This window comes from Globicephala melas, chromosome X (assembly GCF_963455315.2).
Source record: "Globicephala melas chromosome X, mGloMel1.2, whole genome shotgun sequence".
NCBI lineage: Eukaryota > Metazoa > Chordata > Mammalia > Artiodactyla > Delphinidae > Globicephala > Globicephala melas.
Window position 1 is genome coordinate 17,333,097 of NC_083335.1, and position 21,108 is coordinate 17,354,204.

A 21,108-nucleotide genomic window follows, 5' to 3' on the forward strand; every position below is an offset into this window, starting at 1 on the left:
AGAGTCAAGGCTTCTCTCCACTTGTTTTGGAGCCGAAATCATTTACTAGAACTAATGGAACATTTAGCAGTTAGAAGGAACTTGGGACCCTGGGTAAATGAGAGCTCCAGAATGTTAGGCAAGCTTTGCACCCCAAATCCACTCTCCTTCCTCCATCTCTTCAGGTGACTGGGGAAGGACTTGGAATCACATATCAAATGCATCATTGCGTTATTTCTGCCCCTGCCTGGATCTCTCTCTCCGCTTGCCTAAGTGCTTTCCTACCTACAAAGTGTTTTGATCCCAAGGGAAGGGGAAGTCTTCTTTCAATGTGACTTGTCCTTCTGGCATCCAGAGCCCCTCCCAGTGTACCTTAGAGTCTGGAGGCTAACATCTAGGCACCCCCAGGGCAATAAAGGTACTCATTGGCTGCAGGTCCTGGTGGGCCAGGACCACCGCTCACCATGAGCCTGGCACCCAGACTTGGCTAGTGACAGAACACTGCCCACTGCCTAGGTTTTCACTCCATTTCCCGTATTTCCAGGGCTCTCTTCATAATCTCAAACTAGATTCTGATAGCTCTAGTTCAACTTCCTGCCTTTCTCCAAGTTCAACCCTATTTACTTCAACCTGTGTCTCTGAAGTTCAAATATCTATCTATCGTTTATCTGTCTATCTATCTGCACAGCCTTGATTGACAAGTACAATGAATGAAAATGTCTCATTCCTGTCTGGTTTGCATTTCATTACATTGGGCAGCGATATGCGGTGGACTGCAGAGGACAAAGACAAAACAGATTTTTAAAAAGGGTTGGTTAACAATATCCATTTGTTCATTCTATATTGAATTTAAAGGTATCCAGGACTTATAAAATTTTTGTCAAATGATGAGAGGGTAGTGAAAACTCTGATCTAGCCAATAAAATCTGGACCCCAAATGAGCGGTTGGTGAGAGTGTCGCCTAGTCCCGGAGCTCCCGAGATCGATAGTTTAGCTCAGCCCCTGAAGCCAATTAAGAGCTTTATCTTAGCATAAAAATAAAGAGGAGTTAAAAACGCATTCCTTTCCCAGCTTTCTTCCCCCTTCATTTTTTATTGCGATTTGCAGTTTTTCTTTTAAAAAGATCTGGGACTCTGAAGAAAGGGTGGGGATTGATGTAAAGAAAGTGTCGTTTACCAGGGAAAAAAATTGCGAATAATGGTGAGTTTCAAGGACATGTTTCAACGAGAAACACTTTGTGCCTCGCTAGGAAGAGGCAGGGGCACCAAATTCAGCGTCTTGGAATAATTCCTTTCCTGGATTCAAAGATTCATTTATTGAAATAAATCAGGAAGCATTGGCAGAACGGAAATCCCCTTGCTGGGTTTAAAGGGTCTTTAAAATGTTGCGAGTGTTAGATTGCAAGTCTTTTCTAAATACAAAACAGAAGAAAAGACCGCAGTGTTTCCCTTGGACTTAAAATTGCTAGGTCTCCGACTTAGGATAATTTCATGTCCGCCACAGAAAATGTGTTTAGGAAGAAATTCCGCCCGATAGCACAACTGCTGTACATGTTTTGTTTTTTAGTAGGCTGGATTGAAGAGAAAAGTGCTGCAGAGTGGGGCTCTGGCTTGTATGGAGAAACCAGTTCGTCCCTACTGCCCCTCTGGACGTTCTGTTTCCCTCCTGCTTCTCCAAGATGGATCCTAAAATTCTGGCTCAAAAGCTTTGCTCGTTTGGCAATGATCAGTTTCTCTGATTTTATTTATTGCTTCAGATTTGGGCATGAAAATAAATCTTTTTCCTATTTACTGTTTGAACTCAGTGTGAGGGAAAGGATCCCATTATATTTCCTATCCGTACAGACATGTGGATATTTAGACCAGACCACATACAACTGGGGGACGCATAAAAGAGATTTATTGGTTAATTTACGCCGCCTAATACACATGTAAACCCCAGTAAGCCAAAGCTGCCGAGGGAGCCTCGGTTCTAGCGTAAAATAAGAACCACGACCCCTGGATTCCAGTCGCCCTGCCCTGCCCTGCCCTGCCCAGGGATTCTTTCCTCTACCTGAGAAACGAAGAAACCAGAGCTTTCTTCTGCCTCGCCTCAGCCTGTGTGCAGAAAAAAACTTTTCTTCACTTGCCTCTTTCCGCCACGACTCTGCTCTCAGACTCAGCTCCCTAAAGCCCCCTGTCCCCCGAAGTTGTTCCCAGGGTCTCCTCCGAAAAGTGAGTTGAGGGGCGGCGGGCTGCAGGTAATCAGGAGAACTTTGCTTATTATTATTATTGCCCAACAGGAGTGGTTTGCTTTGCTGGGGGGGGGTGTTTTCTTTTGCAGCAACTTGCTATATCTGGAGGTATTTCGCTTTCTATCGTGTTCCAAGGCTCAGGGTTCCCCTCCCCAAAAAGAAACCTCCACTCAGACCAACCGAAATAGAATTCGAAATGGCCTGCCTCTGCCCTGCTGCTCACATAGTCCCCAGCCTTGTCCTCTTGGGGGCATCGGGGGTCCCTGCGCCCCAACGAGCAACGACACCCCCTCAGAGTCGCACACTCGGGCTGGGCCGGGCTGCCCCAGGAAGGGCTCCACCGCCCGGGGTTTTGGCCTGGCTGAACCGCCTCAGGTCGGCCCCTTAACAAGCATCCCCCCTCCCCACTTCTCGGTTGATGACCTAATTGAATTATGCCTTTTTGTTCCTGGGACTACAGAGCACGTGCTGGAGGCAATTAATTATCGGAATGTGGCCATATCAAAACGGACACTGGGCACCGGGTAGGTCAGCGGTGGCGACATCCCCTGCCCTGCGCTCGGGACCCCTCCCCGCAAAGGGGCAGGCGAAGCTCCCTCGGCGCCCTCCTTCCTCGGCTCCACGTCCCGCTGCCAGCCCGGACTCCCAAACGCGCCGGGCCCCTGGTTCTCGGGGTACCTGGCGGGGCTCCCCGGAAACCCTCGCATCAGCGCTGGCCGGGTTAGGGCTCGGGAGTCGCCTCCTCCCCGCCCCAGAGCCCCGCTCTCCTCGGGGCTGGCGCCGGTAGGAAATCCAAACTTTTTCAGACCAACTGTGCGCCCAGGGTCCGTGGGGCTTGGTGGGAGGTGAAGAGAGGTAGAAGGAAGGGAGAATATTAAAGGGGGAAGGGGGAAGAAATGGGAAAAAGAAAGAAAAGCAATCATCCGTTTTTGTAAACCTGACTCCAGGGAATTCATTTGCATGATTTAGGCTTATTTGTTCTTCAGTGAACATTTCCTCCCCCCCGCCCCGCCCCCCCCCCGCAAAGAAACCCTCTGCTGAGCGGCACGGAAGCCAGTCTTGGAGAGCTGTTTTCAGTAGATGTAATAATTTAAGTCAGCAGTGAACTCACCTTCCAACCTGGGGAGAGAGCTGTGATGTAGAGGGAGAATTGGGGCGAGTTTGAAGGGAGGGGGTGACTACGTAAGTGCGCTACCGGCAGGGTTTCCCCCCAGAAAACTGGCAAAGAAAGAAGGTGAAGTCTTGACCAGGCCAGGCGGATTGGGGGGGCAGGAAGTGAAAGGCTGCAGTTATAAAGCGCTGCTTGAGGCGGTCTCGCCAAGCGCCTCTGAACTTGATCAGATGTTCGGTTTCCTACAGAGACATGGCGGCCAGGCTGTGAGGCTGCCTCAAGGCGCAGACTTTGGGGCTCGGCTCTCTTCGGGGTGTGACAATCACAGCCATCTTTCTCTCCGCCTTTCTTTTCACTCTCACTCTCCTACAGTCTTCGCAAATGCCCTGCTGGACAAAAAATGAGTGGATTTATAGCCCTGTCTGAACCTGCTCATTATGTCCAGAAAGACCTCGCACCAGACAGGAGAGGGGACAGTGATCCCACACACAACCCTGGAAAGTCAATCCTTAAGGGTAAGAAGTTCCCGAGGTCACTATATGCTTCTCCAGGTAGGAGTAGAAGAGGGCAAAGCCTTGGCAGTTCAGAGGGAAGAAAATTCCACCTCACAATCCCCATTCCCGCCCCCCACTTTTGCATTTGAAAATGTTGAGAATTCGAAGCTGTTTAGCCCTGTGGTTTGAAAATGGCACTGATCCTGTGTGTGTCTAGTGAGTTTGCTGTGTAGTGTGCATGTTTGGTGTGCACAGGCTAAGTGTACACTGTGCATGTTTAGTATTTGTGCTTCTGTGTGTTTGCTGTTACGTGCGTGTGTTTATCCTGTTGTGTGTTTAATTTGTTGTGTGCCTGTTTACTGTTTTATGTGTAGTTTGTTGTGTTACTGGGTTGTGTGTACTTACTGTCGCTAGTTGTGTGTGTTTAGTGTGGTGTGTGTGAGCTTACTGTGTTATATGTGTTTGCCGTCTTATGCCTGGTGTGTCGTGGGGGGGGGGGATGGCGGGGACAGTGGTGGGAACAGTATACTACAGCCACGACTCACAAACCAGAGTCAATGCGCGGCTCAGACGGAAGTAAGGGAGATGGCTCTAACTGTAACCATTTCTCCTCCTGCGGGCCTCGGCCGGCCGGCAGCACCTTCGGTCACAGACGGCGAGCTGGCCGACCTGGGTCCGGGCTCTCGGGGACATCAGGGCCCACCGTGGCGCGTGAGGAGGACGCGGCTAATGGGCCGCGAGGGTGGAACTGTTGTTCTCGCCCCGGGATCCGCGCCCTTAGGCCGCGGAAGGGGCACATTCTCTTGGCGTTGAGGCGGAGCGGGCCAAGCGGGGCTGGACGTCCAGCGCCGCGCCGACGGTGGGAACGATCCTCGCGCGGCAAAGAGTTCATTTGGCCAAAGCGGGTAAAGCTTGCCCGAGGGGTGCTCGCCCGCTTCTGGCGGGAGGGAAGCCAGGGAGAGGCCCTGGCTCCGCCCTGCCGGTCGCCAGCTTGAGCCTGGCTCCAGTTCCCCACGGCAGCGCCAGCCCCGCGGAGCCCACTCGCGGGCGCCCGGCCGCCGCCGCCTCACCTGCCAGGCTCCCGGCCACGGCCCAATCAGCGGCGGCCGCTGGGCCGCGGCTGCCATGTTCCCCGCTCCAAGCTGCCAATCAGTGTGGCGACAGCCAATAGGCTGCGGGGCCGGGGGTCAGGTGACCGCGGGCCAGCTGGCTCCCCATTGGCCCTCGCCGCGCGGCCTCCCGCTCGGTTTATGTGAGAGGAGTGAGTGAGTGACTTTATCAGTCCAAGGACATTACTCTGGAGGCGAAGAGGCTGGGACTGGCGCGGCGAGCCGCGAGGACCGAGCCTGCCTCCTGCCCGCCGGCCGCGAGCTGGCTCTGCTTCTAAGCGCAGTCTAGCCGTGAGGCCCGTGCCGAGGGAGCCTCCTGGCCCCGCGGTTGTGCGCTCTCGGGGAGAGGAGGGGTGCCCCGGACAGGATTGGCAAACTCCGCCCTCCACTTATTATTTTGCTTATTTTTCTTTGTGCGCGCTTGTTAGTTTGTTAAACCAGATCTAGTCCCAGAGTCTTTTCTCCTCCCTTCTCCCCCCTCCTCCCCCCTCCAGGTCCTTCTACTTCCCCTCCTCCCTCCTATCCCTCTGCAGGAGACTCGCAGCGACGGAAAGTTGCAGCCCCTGGTACTGCCTTGGGGGTCTCCCGACAGTGTCCAACCGCCTCCACCCCTCTCCGACTGCGACACTTCGGAGATCTCCTTCGCCCGCACCCTCGTTTCAGCCGGATCGCTGGTGACCAGAACGCCCCACCCATGACGATGCTCCTGGACGGAGGCCCGCAGTTCCCCGGGCTGGGAGTGGGCAGCTTCGGCGCGCCGCGCCACCACGAGATGCCCAACCGCGAGCCGGCGGGCATTGGGCTGAATCCCTTCGGGGACTCGCCCCACGCCGCCGCCGCCGCCGCTGCCTTCAAGCTGAGCCCCGCCGCGGCTCACGATCTGTCTTCCGGCCAGAGCTCGGCGTTCACGCCGCAGGGTTCGGGTTACGCCAACGCCCTGGGCCATCATCACCACCACCATCACCACCATCACCACGCCGGCCAGGTGCCCAGCTACGGCGGTGCCGCCTCCGCCGCCTTCAACTCCACTCGCGACTTTCTGTTCCGCCAGCGCGGCTCTGGGCTCGGCGAGGCGGCCTCGGGTGGCGGGCAGCACGGGCTCTTCGCCGGCTCGGCGAGCAGCCTGCACGCTCCGGCTGGCATTCCTGAGCCCCCTGGCTACCTGCTCTTCCCCGGGCTGCACGAGCAGGGCGCCGGGCACCCGTCGCCCACCGGGCACGTGGACAACAACCAGGTCCACCTGGGGCTGCGCGGAGAGCTGTTCGGCCGCGCCGACCCGTACCGCCCGGTGGCCAGCCCGCGCACGGACCCCTACACGGCCGGCGCGCAGTTCCCTAACTACAGCCCCATGAACATGAACATGGGCGTGAACGTGGCGGCCCACCACGGGCCCGGCGCCTTCTTCCGTTACATGCGGCAGCCCATCAAGCAGGAGCTGTCGTGCAAGTGGATCGACGAGGCTCAGCTGAGCCGGCCCAAGAAGAGCTGCGACCGGACCTTCAGCACCATGCACGAGTTGGTGACACACGTCACCATGGAGCATGTGGGGGGACCGGAGCAGAACAACCACGTCTGCTACTGGGAGGAGTGCCCCCGCGAGGGCAAGTCCTTCAAGGCGAAGTACAAACTGGTCAATCACATTCGGGTGCACACGGGCGAGAAGCCCTTCCCTTGCCCCTTCCCAGGCTGCGGGAAGATCTTTGCCCGCTCCGAGAACCTCAAGATCCACAAGAGGACCCACACAGGTAAGGGGGAGGGCGGGAGGGCGGGCGCGGGGTCCGCCGCGGCACCGCGCCACGAAGCCGACTTTCAGCGCGAGGGAGCGAGGGGTGGCGGCGAGAGAGAGGGGCGGCGCCCCGCCGGGGCCGCTCGAAAAAGTAGCGCTGTCACTGTCCCTCCACCTCTCGCCTTCCCCGCCCCGCGGCGCTTTTGCCCAGTTCTAGCTTCCCGGGCAGACGGCTCTGCGGTCTCAGGAACTAATTGGAACCTTCTCGCGCCCAGGAACAAACTGGCGCCGCCTCTTTTTGTCTCTTTCTGGGTTACTATGAAGGGACTCCGAACGTGTGGAGAGGAATTGCTTACAAGCGACTTAGTCTCGGCGCACAGTCGGGGGAGGCAACCATAGAAATGCTAATGAAAACTAACTTTCGGTTACTTCCGCTCTTTTTTACCATTGATTGGCACATCTCCTAATTAAATGATACTTTTGTCAAACTATTTTTATTTGGAGTTCCAGGTTCAATTCAGTCCTCCGGGAGGAAAGTTAAAGTAGAAAAGGCACCACAGTTTCGTGGCTTGTTCAGAGCATCTTGTAAAACTGTCCGGAGCCCCTGGATTTATATAGTTTTCCCTTTTCGAACGTTAAGTACGACGACCCAAGCTTTTTAATACTGGGCTTAGCAAAACCGCTGCATTTGAAAGAGGCAAATTAAAAGGTACAAAGGAGGAACTAAAAGGGATTGTCCCGTCCCCGGTCCATTGTCCCGCCCAGCCTTGGCTGCAACGCCGAGATATCGGCGGAACGGGGCTGCGCTTGGAGGCCCCGGGCCGGGTAGGGGGGTACCGCTACTCAGGGGCAACTTTGGAGGAGCCAGGGGCTTTCCATCCCGCGCGAGAACAAAGGGCCGGGCAGGTTCTGGGCCGGCCCTGCCCCACCCCCGCCCCCGACCACCACTCCCCACCCCAGCAGGCTCAACCCGCGCTCTCCATTTTTCACCAGGGAAAAGAGATGATACAGCCGCCCCCAGTCGGCGCTCCCTCTCGGGAGGGAGGACCGCCGGACGCTCTGTCTCCCGCTGCTCGGCCCAAGGAAGCTCGCGGCCCCTGACCATATTTACCCCCCTTTGCGTTTCTGCCTTCTGCAGGTGAGAAACCTTTCAAATGTGAATTTGAAGGCTGTGACAGACGCTTTGCCAACAGCAGCGACCGCAAGAAGCACATGCATGTGCACACCTCGGACAAGCCCTATATCTGCAAAGTGTGCGACAAGTCCTACACGCACCCGAGCTCCCTGCGCAAGCACATGAAGGTAATTACCTCTTTATTAGCGGTCGGCGGTTTATAAACACTCGGCCCGACACCGGGTCGCGGAACGGAAGCGCCTGCGCTGCCAACCCTGTATCTTCCACGTTAAATCCGATTTGCTCCAGCGTTGACACCTTGAACCCATTTTGGGGACCCGGAGGGGGGCGGGGGAGAGCACAGTGGGGAGGAGGAGGGAGCGGAGGGAACAATCAGTTGTTTACTGGGAAGCTCTAACCGAGCTCGCCAGGACTGGAGGTCTCAGTGGCCGCCTCTACCCGGCTCAGCCCGCGGTGGGAACCGAGAGTGCCCGCGCCGAACCCGGGGGCGGGTGGTTCATTCCCTCTTCGGCTTTCGGTAAAACAATAGGGCCGAGGAGCGCGGTGGGATTCCCACGCATTTGTCTGAGACCTCGCAGCGCCCAGGGCGCCCGTGCCACCTTTCTCTGTACCTGCTTTCCCAAGCCAAAGCGGGCTTGGCGAAACCTGGGCCCGGAGTATTTTGTAGGGCCCCAAAGACTACGTGCTTACCCCGCTCCATCCGCGGAGAAAGCATTTCTGAAGGGGCATGAATAAATCAGAGTGCTTTATTCCTTTTCCATAATGCCAGTCTTAGGACTCAGACTGTTTTGTTGGTGAACATCTTGGGGTTTTCTAGACATCGGTAATGTGGAAATTAAAAACAAAACCCCCAAATCAGCAGCATTTCTCTTTTAAGTGGGTCACTGGGCGGTCTTGCTCTTACAGTGCTCTAATTCTGCTCTTGTTTTTGCTTGCACAATGCCAGTTGGAATTATATTCATTATAATATATACATGTTAATTTTAGGTTCATGAATCTCAAGGGTCAGATTCCTCCCCTGCTGCCAGTTCAGGCTATGAATCTTCCACTCCACCCGCTATAGCTTCTGCAAACAGTAAAGATACCACTAAAACCCCTTCTGCAGTTCAAACTAGCACCAGCCACAACCCTGGACTTCCTCCCAATTTTAACGAATGGTACGTCTGAGGACAAACACAAACACAAACCCTGTTAACCATAGAATGGACCAAATGCATTTAAAAAAGAAAACTGAGACCAATCAGATGGAAATGGAGTTTTAAGGCAAGAGGCCATACATAGGGCTACATCTTGTTAATTGCAATTGTCCAGGAAGGTTTTGGGGCAAGATCCCAAAGTAGCCATGCCCTTTTTTCTCAGGATTAGAAAATATGTTTTGGCATTTGAAGGATTAAAAAAAAAATCTTCTCACTGCTTTTTCCTCCCTTTTCTCTTGCTCTCTGCTCACCCCATCCCTAAATGCCTTCAGTTCATTTTAACTCTTGTCCTGTTTCCTGAGAGGAAGTTATAGAAGGCTTATTGGTGGTGGTGGTGGTGATGTTAAAACTGATGGAAAAATCTTCGCCTTAGTGGTGATTGTTTAAACTCTCACAGTCTTAAACCGTGCCAAAGTCCTGTTATGTCTTGAACTTTTCCTCAAAGCATTACACTTGTGAATGTATTTTTGTCTAATGGGGTCGAAACTGTTGTTCAGTATTTTTTCAGGCTGAGGATGTGATGTTACTCTACACAGATTGTGACGTTTAGTATACAGTTGCCTTTTGTAATAACTTTTTTTTTGTAAATACATATCCATTGATGCCATATTTATCGTTTGTAATTTAATTATTGCTACAAGTGCCGGGAACTGAACAATATTTATGGAAAATGTTTTCTAACAAATTCTGTACAGCTTTTGATTATAACCGCTTTAGCATTAAATTTTATTGTTTTGAAAGAACACAATTTACAATTTTTGAACCACTGACTCCTTTCTCTTGTTTTGTAACAGCCTCCTTCTACAAAGAGGAGACGAGAGCAAATGAAACTTGTTTGTTGGTATTTATAACTCACTCAGATCCCTTTTTTAATTGTTAAATTATTTTTCTATTGCAGTATAGATTCTTTACAGTGTCAGTTTCCATCTGGGAAGACCCTCCTTTCTTTATCTCTAGCTCAGATGGTTGTTTAACTGCGAGTTTAAATGTGTTTGTCCTGGATTTTCGGCATGCAAATCAAGTATTACTGATCAATTCAGTTAGTGGCCATGACATCTCAATCTTGTACTTCAAAGACTGAGAAGCTGGATTTAATCATCCCTGCCCTACATATATAAACATAAGGTAACCTAATGAGTTTTCTGTCCCTTAGTTTTTTTTTTATTATCTTGCATAAAAATGAACATTGCGGCAAGATGCATGTCTGTCTATTCTATTGAGAGATCACCCATATACCTATATATGTTTGTATCTATGACGTATCTAATCTGCCTATCAAATCTATCTATCTATATATTTTCAAAAGTAAGCATATGTCTGAAACAGTGGTGATGAGTAAGGCCAGTCGAGCCGTGCTTACTTATGATTAAAGTGCTTCTTAAAAGAACCATAGTCCATTTACAATTTTGGAAGGCAAAGGCTGGTTTGTTTTGCTGTATATAGTTCAATTCGTAATTATCACAATTATTCATAACATTTTTATAGCGGTGTAATAACTGCAGCGGTTCTGAAATATTATGGAAAGAAAAAACATTTGCAAAATATGTATTTTTAAAGTTCATGGTTTGTAGGCAAAGATGTTAAGAGCATTGTTTCCATTAAAATCAATAACAATGAAAAATGGTTGTTTGCTTTGTGATAAAATATTAACAATCCATTTAATCTTCAGCGAAGCAACTCATTTGGACAAACAGTTCTCTTACAGTTATATGAAAAAGAAAGTGATTGCTATTTTGGGGGGGGGTGGAGTGGGTAGAGTACTGAGAGAGTTTTTTTTTGTTTTTTTACTAATTTAGGGTGCTGTTTAATATTGAGAGCCCAATCTCTTCATGAATAACCAACTTGCAAATCAGCAAATAGAATGGTGGAGATAAGGAATTGTGAAGAATTTAGAAATGTAATGAATAGGCCAAGTACCTCCTTCTCTTGAAGGGGCAGTGCTCTAGGATTTTTGGTGGCAGTCAGTTTGGTATTATACATAATCATTTTGAATTCTAGAATTTTGTTTATTGTTCTTTTTGAAGAAATAAAGTCTTGGCACATCTATTTATAACTTTTTGTATTTGGTGCCTGATTTTCTTCCATGTTCAAATAAATCGACCTTAAATTGAAATGCTCAGAGAAGTTCTGATGATTAAACGAAACTTTGATTCCCTGGACACAGTTGAAGCAGTGTATTTTAAGTTATCTACTGATCTTTGTCAACAGTTAATTATTGACAGTTTCTAATTGCAAAATGCTTTGGATGCGATTTTTTGTTTGTGGAGAATGCGTTTTTTTGCACTTTCCTCCACCAATAGACAAGGCAAGGGTCTGAATGCCATGAACGGATTGGGATGACTTCACAAGTGATGAGCAGGTAACCTGGTCAATCTACCACTCCTAGCCCAGACATTCCAATCTTGACCTTGACATTGAGGGTGCTGGACCAAATTCCTATTTCAGGATTTTTCCTTCACTTCAAACCAGAGACCATTTAAAATGCTCAGCAAGTTTTCAGAAAGTGCATACTCATAAGATTGGCTCTAAATGTGTTCCAACTGAAGTCTAAATAATGTTTTTCTTCCGAAATATGCATCTAACTTCCACAGTTTACTGTTTTCTCTATGAATTCCCTCTCCACCCCCAATGTAACCTAACCTTAAATGGCAGTAGAATGATGGGTTGGTTGAAAGATTATTTCAGAAACTTGCTTCCCCCACCCCTCCGCATTAAATATATTAAACATCTCCTTAGGACACAAAGAAGAGTTTGCTCTTTCTTTACTAGGCTTGAAATTACTCTACCATAAAAATTTACAGTAGAGCGTTGTGTCCTAAGAGGGGAAGATGCCAATGAACAATGATGATAACCTATATTAAGATAATGTAAAAGTTTTGCCCCTCTACATGATTTCCTCTAATCTGGGTGTAGCATCATATTTCTCAAATAGTCTATCCCTATGCCCTTGTCACTTGTTGCAAAGAAAAGTTTACGTTAGTAGAAAACTTTTCACAGATTTTCTTCCTATAATCTGACTCTGGGCGTGCACATTGACATTCTTGAATTTTCAGTAAATATCTTAAAGAATACGCACCCCCCACCCCCCAACAAAAAAACCTTGTAGCCCTAAAGATAGATCAGCTGGAAACCATGAATGTCAGCTGGGTTCTTCGTAATCGACCTGTTATTTTACTTCTTGCACCTGGTAAGACCTTTGTGAAAAGTCCATCTTTTCCAAAATGGGTGGTTTAGTTTAAGATTTCCACGTTGGGTGGGGAAGGGGAAGGTGTCTATTTCCACGCAGACAGAAGTCTGGACTTCATCCAGCTTGGAAGGTTAAAGATCAGGGTCCAGGCTAAGCAGGGCAGTCGGTCTTAGCTACTGCGGAGGTTGGAGAGTTAGCAGGGACCTCCTCCGTTCACAAAGCCTCCCAGGAAAGTTGTGTTCAGGACTTCCTCGCCCCTCCCCCCCTCCGCGCTGCCTGCTGTCTCCTCGCCTCTTCGCCCCTGGCTCCTTCTCCTCCCCTTATAAAACCCCCCAAACAAACGAAAAAAGTCTAAGGGCCTCTTTCCACTTAAGTTTCTGAAAGAATCGCTACCGGCGTGCTCATCCCCTGAAGCGCGGGATCTCCGCCCGGCAGCTAGGCTGGTTTTCTCTCGGGCTGTCTGCCCCCTCGGGGCTCAAGTCTAGTCAGGCTTTGCCCCGGGACGAGGCCAGGCGTTGCGAAAGTCAGGGCTCCCGCTCGGGGTCCCTGTACACCAAGTTCTTGCAAGGCCCGTTCGAAGCTGGGGCCGGGAGGAGGGGACCTCATTTCCTAGGGTCAATTCTCTCGCGGTCTCGGCCAGCTGACCCTTTGACCTCCACCTACAGGGCCCTTGGCGGCCGTAAGCCGGCGGTCGCCCGGGCTCCGAGGACGCTTCGCGCCCCGTCGCCTTCCCGGCCTCATTAGGCCGGCGGGGCTGTAAAGCAGGAATCAGCCGCTACCTAATCCGGACCTGGGGTCAATACGAGCCCAAACAATGGTGAGCTCCGATGGCCACAGCGCAGGGCTGGCCGCAAACTTTGTGTTCCATTCATTTTCTTAAGGCGGTGCGGTGGGGTGGGGGAGGGAGGGAGGTACTCGCACGCCCGAAGGCCGATACCGGCGCCCGGGGCTCCTAAGCGAGCGTTCTCGCGCTCGGCCCTCCCGGTCTCGTCGCCGCGCCAGGGTTTTGGAGGGGGTGGCAAGGCTCGGGGCCTGGTTGGCGGCCTGCGCGAGGGCCCAGGGGTGGCCCCCGCGCCAAGAACAGACTTTGAAGTGGGTTTTTAGCGCGCACGTGTGAGAGCCGCGCCGAGGCTGGAGCGGTGACCCGCTGGGAGGAAAGAGTAGGCTCCGGCCCGGGCCCCAACCCCTCCCCCGCTCCCCGTCGCTCCGGCCTTTTCAAGCCGCGGCCGGGAGCCCGCCGGCCTCCCCCGCCCGCCCCCACGCCTGCTCCCGAGCCCGCGCCGCGCGCAGGCGCACAGCCGGCAGCCGTCGAGTCGGGTTTCGCTGCGAGGGGCGGCGGGGGAGAGTTGAAAGCGGCTTTGCAGCGCCGCGGCCTCGGCCGGGCCGGGCCGGGAGGGGGGCGGAGGGGAGGGCTGGTTTTGGGGGCGGCTCTCGGGTCAGGAACATGGCGGCCGGATGCGAACCCCCGCGGAGCGCAGCAAAGCGCTGACTGCGGGCTGCCGAACTGTTGTGTGGTTTCAACTCCCTTGTTATTCCTCGGCTAGGAGCGCCTCGCGGGAGAATGTAGGTCGTGGCGGCCGAGCGCAAAATTGTTTAAAAAAAAAAACAAAAAACGGAAGCGAAGAAGTTCTTCCAGGGCATACTGGGCGTGGGAAGTTGGCGAGTCTTCTGGGGGCTGGGGTTCCCGGGGTGGGGGGCGGCTTGGACCCGAAACCCACTCGAGGCCGCCACTCCCTCCAGCTCCGACTGAAATCGTTTCTCCCGGGCCCTCTGGGGTGGGGGATGCCATTTTGAGCTTCGTGACCGTGTCGGGATCCCCCAGCACCTTCGAGTCTCGAAATGCCAAGGAGTGGACACTGTTCTCTTCCAGGACAATGGCGGGGCTCGTGAGCGGAGCACGGAGGCACCGTTTCCAAACCAAATGCCCTGGATTAGCGACACGGATGTGCCATTGCGATTTCGAACCCTACACTTTCCTCAGGCCCCGTTTTCTGCATATCTCATTTAAACGCGGACCTATGAAAAACAGTACTGTGTACGCTTTTGTGTGTGCTGTAACAGCTGGTGGTCTAACGAAAAAAAGAAAAAAAAAAGGCCACAATTCCGAAAACTTTCATTCAGCTTTTGCTTAACTGCCTTAATACTGGCGTGTGAAAGAACCCCTGGTAGCTCTGGGATCTCGAGTCCGTGTTTTCTCTGCAGAAAAATGTTGCAGATTCGCCTTCAGATGTCTTTCGTGAGGAAAAAACAATGTGGGGTTTTAAAAATGTAGTCATTGACCCCTGTCTCCTCTAGAAAAATAAGCGGCACGAATTCTTTCAGGTTGCGTCTTCGTGGAGGCCAGCAGCTAAACGAAAAGACAGCCTACTGGGGCTGCCCGCTGTCGAGTATTTGGGCTCCTGAAGGTGTGGGGCAGCTCCCGTGGGCCACCTTGGGAAGGGCCCCAGGTGGGTGGGCAGGTCATTAGCAAAGCTGGCTCAGATTTGGGGGAAAACTACAAAACAGTGCCTTTATCTTCAGAGAACAATTGATGGGGTTGTCTTTCCTCCTTTTCAGTGCACAAAGAAGACGGCTTTGGAGCAAGAATTTGGAATATGCATTTAAGTTGTCGCGCTTTGCATTGGAAACCCGTGGGCAATTAAAATAAGCCTGCCTTGTAGTGTTTTCTGTCCTTTTCTTATGTGTGGTTTCTGCAAGTCAAAGGGGCTGGAGTCCCTTCTGCAGTTTGGAAACTTGTTTTGAAATTGCCACCAAACAGATTTTTCCCCCTTTGGGTGAAGTTTCCTTACAGGGCTCAGCCACTTCACCCCACCCCCGGACTGGAATAGAGTGTTGACATCTTTGAGAGATCAAAGGGAGTAGATGGTGCTTGCTGTATACTTTATTTTTTCATGCTGTAGTTTGAACCCTGAGGTTTGAGCTTTTTCCTGGTTAAATCTCTTGGTACCAAAAGTGTGGCAAATGAAAAGTTCATTAACTTGAAAAATCTTTAGCCCATGGGTAGGCAGTTTGTCTCTGAGAACTGCAGCGCCCAGATTGTCTCTAAGGTTGACTTTAAAATCAAGCTAAAGATGCACTGGTGAACGATCTCCCCTGGATACCTGTGGTGTGCTTTGGGTCATTTGATATGGTAAAACTGTGGTTGATTTTCATAGGAGTTATGTGAATGGAATTTCTGCAAAGCTAGACAAGTGATAAATTGGTAGAACTCTTATATTTGTTTGAATGACAACTCCAAAGGGCACTGCTTTTCCCACTGAGGTTTGGTTTCTACCATAACTATTGAAATTTACAGCTTGAAAAACTAAGTTTGCAGGAAGCATTTAAAGGGGGGAGTGTTCAGAGCACTTGGACTGATAGTAACTTAACACAGGAGCAAAACTTTTTTGAATAAGATTCCTGTTGCCAAGAATCTGTTAAAACTAAAGAAAGTATATTTCTTTAAAAATCATCTAATAGAGCAAACAATTTTGTATATTTTTAATGTGATGACAGTTCAGCCCATTTACTGATCTGATTGAATAGAGAAACGTGAGCTCTATAGTAACTATAAAAATAGCCTTCACCAGCTGGCAAGTTTCTAATGTTCTCTAATAAGATGTGTATGTTGTCTAATGTGTTTTATTAAAACACAACCTATGTAAAGACCATACCTTTGATACCTTTGAACATGAGGTATTAAAAATAAAGGATTCCATCGTGTTTTATTATAAGCTAGCATTTAAAATGACATATCCAGTAATGTTTTATGAAATTTTTCTAAGAGTAAATGTAGCTTGTTTTGACCTATCTGCAGTTCACTTTTTGTTTTTTTGCCAGTGTTGTCCTGCTTGGTATCCGGGACAGTCTCTAATTCCTGATGAAGAACTTGATACTGACGTTGGTATGCAGCAGCCAGCCCTCCATAACACTACCTATCCTAAATGCAGGGTTAATGCCGAACCTACTGTGCAAGAAATGATTTACTGATGAGGTTTCAAAGAAAACCACATCAATTTGGATGTCTGTTACCTTGAAGTGATCATTTTAAGAGTAGTAGCTTCTTCCCTAGGTATAAAAAGACTATTTTCTTCTTTTGGTGTATTTCATTCTGTGTTGAGCAATCATTTGTGAAATGAAAAAGCAAAAAAGCACCCCCCACACACACACACTCCCCCAGCCAATTTAGGATCATAAACGGGAAGATGGAGGTGAAGACTAGCCTAATCCATAACCCAGTGCGTATTATCTCATACATTGTGTTGACCTTGTTGAAAATCTCTTTCAAATATTTGCATTCCACATGTAGAACTAAAGTGTTTAAAACTAGAAATATGAATGCTTGTTTTGTTAATTTCCTATGTTTGTGTTCAAAAAGCAATATCTAGGATCTCTACAATTGTTGTTTGACTTAAATAAAACCATTTAAATTATTTTTTGTGATTATTTTATTACAGTGACAACTATAGCCCCTAAATAACCTTGATTAACCTGTTGAATTGGGACAATTTATATTCTATTCACATTTTTCATGATATACCTTGGCTTTCACTGAGCAATAAACTTGGGGAAAAAAACCCACTGAACAAACTCCAACCAACTGTTTTGAGCTCACAGTGTTTTCCCAGAGGGACTCAGGGCCAGGTGCTGGGGAGGTCAGGGGAAGAATTCAGAGTCAAGGATTGAATGGGATGATTAGAAGGAAGAACTGGAGGTAGGACTTTGGAGAGAAAAGAGCATTTGAACACCGCTATTTGGGTGAGAAAGAGAGGGAAAGACAAAGCCGAAAATAACCTTAAAGGAGAAAGGAGGGCCTCTGGAAAGGGGACATTGCAGCATAGCACATTACATGTACATTATTCAGAAGCTCCAAAGTGGTTCTTGGGGCAGACAACTTGGCAACCATTGATTAGAACACTTATAGAATCATGGAATATAGGTGTTATTAAAGCACAAGTTGTCGTTAATTAACTGTAGTGCTAGAGAAGATGAAGACACTTCAGAGAAATTCTTCGAACTCCAGATACTTGATTTCTCATTTTACATTTAACATCTGTAATCTAATGTAATCTGTGAGTGGCCATCATTCTATCTATTTGACGTGATTATGCCATGATGAGGTATTGTAAAACTGCGGACTGATAGAGTATATTGCTATTGGTTCTTTAGATCCAGTTTTATTAAAATTTCTGCTAAGTAGACTGATGATACTATAATTTTTTAAGTAGAGGGGAAAACTGCTCATCTCCCTCTGATTTTTGTTGTTCATTTACATCAAGAGTAGGCACACAGGCCGGTCAAGAAAGACTATGATTCTTTGATTCTTAGCTCCCTAGAACTTGACATTCTTATATCCCCCCAGAGATATGTTGGTAGAATTTTTTGTTTTGTTTTTGTTTTTAAGAACAAGAACTGCGTTCTTTCAGACAGGCAGTGGAGTGTTATAATGGGATTATTAAAAAAGCCCTTGGAAAGGTAAACTACCAAGTTGTGCATGAGCCAGCTGCACTATGATAATAATACCTCCTAGGGTTATTCTAAGGATTAAACAAGAACATGTCCATAAAGAGCCTGGCACAGAGTAGGCCCTGGACAAATGTTAATTCGCTTCTTTTCCTCTTGCAGGTAGCTATTGTTTCATTGCTTTGGGGTAGTTTCCTATTTTTAATATTATGGAATATTTTACTAAAAACAGTGATTTGTACTGGGGTGCAAATTAATGCAGTTTTCAGACAATAGATGGAGAGTTAGGGCATATAAGAAATACTGCATTTCATAAGCATAATCACTAGATCAGGCATATGGGTTTATGAACATAGCTATGAATATTTAAACACATAAAATTAAAATGTTATTAAATGCCTGTTGTTCATTATCTTCCGATGAATACACTTATTCTTAGATTAAAAATAAGTTGTGTGCTTAAAAATCTGTAAACATAGTCATTTAATGGTTTACTTTTAATTTGACACAATTTTTACTCGAGGCAACAGCTTCTTACTATATGTAAATTAAATGACAATTTTACAATGTGAAAATTGGCATTCACATTTAAGGATAAGATTAAATCTCGTGGTGTCTTAAATTATTCAGTTTCCCCGTACTAAATTTATGCTAGTATTGTGCGGGTGTGACTATAGAGGAATGAGACTGATTTTCTTGTGGGGCTTGGAAGCTGGCTCTGAAGGCAGTTCCCAAAGAGGAGTCCCCGAAATGTTTTGACCAATGTCAGCATCCTTAGAATAAGTTTATGGACTCCCTAGGTGATGGCCTCACTTCAGTTTGTTACAAAACAAACATCAGCCCCCAGTCATTACTTTACAGCCATACTTTTGGTTTTACTATGTTTTTAAAGGGTACCCTGATTATTTTATGTTAATAAAATTGAGGCTTAAATGAAAGTGTAGAAATCCTCTATTATCGCATGATGAAATGTATTTTTTCTCAGCATATGTCTATTTATGCGGTAAAACAAGACAAAAACACCCACACACTAAGCTCTTCCCAGATGAACTGGTCTGAGTGGGAAGTATTTCCTTCCCACTGATTTTGGGGGCTTGGAGCTTCCCTGAGAGGCTGTACTGCTAAATGTTAATGGTTTTTGTACGGAGGCCTGGGGGACTTTTCATTATTCCTTTTTTCACCGGTTTATCACCTTTGTCTATTTCTTTCTTCTTGACGCTGCCCTATTAAAAGCGGGGGTCCGCCGTGGTGTTAATGTTATTTTGAGTATTGGTTGTTTGTCAGCGAGTAGGAGCAAGGTTATATTAAATGACCAGTTTGGAAACTGATGTCTAGTGCAGTGCTGTAGTGCCTCCCGTGGCCGGATCCTCCTATAGGTGAGATCACTCTGGAGTCCGAAAATCAAGTCGCTCAGTACAGCCTTTTCCTATGGAACCGGGAAGGGGGGTGGGGGCGGGCAGGAGAACACCCTCTTATGTTCTTAGAAAAGAATCTAAGTTCCTGCTCCTATTTGTGTGTGTGTGTGTGTGTGTGTGTGTGTGTGTGTGTGTGTGTGTGTTTTGTACTCTGGGGGGAAAAAGTCCATTTTAAAAAAATTGGGTCATCAAAAACTTCATTGAAGAAATGAGAAAAATGTTATTGCCAATGATTCCCTCTGTAAATGTCCCAGAGTCGATAATAGGAGGCTATTTGTAGTACAGCTAAATAAATGTATTTTAACATCTTGATATAAATCCAGTGCATGGAAATTGCTTACAAATGATTCACTAATGTTACCCAGCCAGAACTTACACGGAAAAGCTACACTCATATTCTATTTTTGCAGCTAATCATCCGCAGAGTATGTAATTGGTCGGGCCAGCTGATAACATATTTTTGGCGACTTCACTCTTCTTTACAAAAATATTTAGCCAGGGTATCCACTGAGATGTGACATCTTATTGGTTGTGGTGATAACCCAATACAGAAGGTGTTCCGTTAACTTCTGACCATTGACATATTAAATGAAGATGTTCAGTTGAGCAACATCAGTGATTTCAATTGATTCATCAGTCGCCAGTATCTAGCAGCCATCATGTTTCATTTTGCTAACAAGCCGATATCCCACATCTGATGCCAACAAGTCTGGTCTTTCAAACAAATGACATGTTTGATAAAGAAATCTTTTCAAAATCATTATGCACTTCAGCATTTGTCTTTTCTTCCGGCACAGCATCTGTGCATCTGTTCCATCAGGCGTCTATTCCTTGATCATTTCTCAGCCTTCCATGATTTTTGAGCCTGATTTGCGGGTATTTCAAGGATGTGAAATGAAGCTTCTTCCATTTGAATGTTCCAGCGAAACACAATGTTTATGTTCAAGGCACTAGATTTAATCTTGTGAATGAGACGGCAGGGAAGCGTTCTCACAAGACTTTCTGATAAGACATTGTTGTGAAAGAAATCGAGTGGGGGAGGGGAAAGAAGCCCTACTTTAGGAAAAACATTAAGGGCATCTTTTTTTGTTGTCTTTGCTATGGGTACTCGAAACTTCACACCACTATTACAGTATTGAAAAGCTTCAGAGCTTTAAGGCATCTCTCTGAACTGGTGAAATGACAATTCGCATAGTCCAACTGGTTAAAAATGGATGCAATTCATTCTTTAGTGAGCCCTGTTTATCTGCATAATTTGCTTATATGCATAAAACCGAGGAAGTCTTAATCTCTAGTTTGCATGTATCTGGACTGCATGCATCTGGCTCCATTAGATTCCCTGTAATTGCATGTTGACTAATTGCATAATACAGCTATCTGAACGCTGAATTTAAACCCAAATGCTTCTATTAGCACTGTAATCACTTTGGATAAGTGAATAGTTGGAATATAGTACCTGAAAATCACAACGCAGAACAATAACCACTTTCCTATCTGAAAAGAAGAAAAATCTAAAAGCAACTTTGAATTTATAAATTAACCAGTAATGCTTTCTCTTGGGCAAATGTTAAAATCAGAAAATGAATCAGTAATTGATAAATGCAGAATCTTCTTATGTAATATTTTATCAAATCTTCTACATTTGCTTCTTTTAAGTGTTTTAAATTGAACATCCACATGCAATATAAATATGTTAATTAAAATTAAATCATTTTGAAAAGGTAATTGTGCATTTGTTTTCAATTTGCATTCATTTCTTTAAATGTACGGCCTGGGGCATTTTGTGTTGGCGTGGGGGAGGATGGATTCTGTAGCCTGTGCTAATTGAAACTTATTTGGTGCATATGTGTTGTTCAATAAAGGACTCGCGGCTTGTGTGTGCACACATATAACATTCATTTAGACTAAAAGCGTGTGTTTATCGTCGTCCGGTGTTCAAAGCTGAAGTTCCTGGTAGAATCCAGAGAGAGCATCTTTAGCTAAAATAGGTGATAAAGACCACTTCTTCAGTGCTAGAAAAATATTGCAATTGCTGTGCTAAGTGTAGGTTGAATGGCTTAAATATTTATGTTTGAGTTTTA

At 47.6% G+C, this 21,108-nt stretch overlaps 1 protein-coding gene across 3 annotated transcripts; it reads left to right on the forward strand.

The window, feature by feature from the left end:
* Positions 1-5,109: 5,109 nt before the first annotated feature.
* On the forward strand, positions 5,110-16,532 carry ZIC3 (Zic family member 3). 3 transcript variants are annotated; one of them, XM_030844988.2, is made up of 3 exons: positions 5,110-6,671; positions 7,791-7,954; positions 15,990-16,532. In XM_030844988.2, exons 1-3 carry the CDS (start codon positions 5,621-5,623, stop codon positions 16,137-16,139), a joined length of 1,365 nt encoding a protein of 454 aa, XP_030700848.1. In that variant the 5' UTR covers positions 5,110-5,620; the 3' UTR covers positions 16,140-16,532. The 3 variants fall into 3 exon arrangements, with proteins under 3 accessions (XP_030700848.1, XP_060148791.1, XP_030700847.1); XM_060292808.1 differs by lacking the exon at positions 15,990-16,532 and adding an exon at positions 9,882-11,250; XM_030844987.2 differs by lacking the exon at positions 15,990-16,532 and adding an exon at positions 8,775-10,025.
* Positions 16,533-21,108: the final 4,576 nt, after the last annotated feature.

What these genes read in the sequence shown, in the direction of transcription:
- ZIC3 (XM_060292808.1), top strand. Translation starts at nt 5,621, where the DNA reads ATGACGATGCTCCTGGACGGAGGCCCGCAGTTCCCCGGGCTGGGAGTG. An exon ending in CCACAAGAGGACCCACACAG is followed by an intron (nt 6,672 to 7,790) that starts GTAAGGGGGAGG and finishes TGCCTTCTGCAG; the next exon opens with GTGAGAAACCTTTCAAATGT. An exon ending in CCCTGCGCAAGCACATGAAG is followed by an intron (nt 7,955 to 9,881) that starts GTAATTACCTCT and finishes TTTCTATTGCAG; the next exon opens with TATAGATTCTTTACAGTGTC.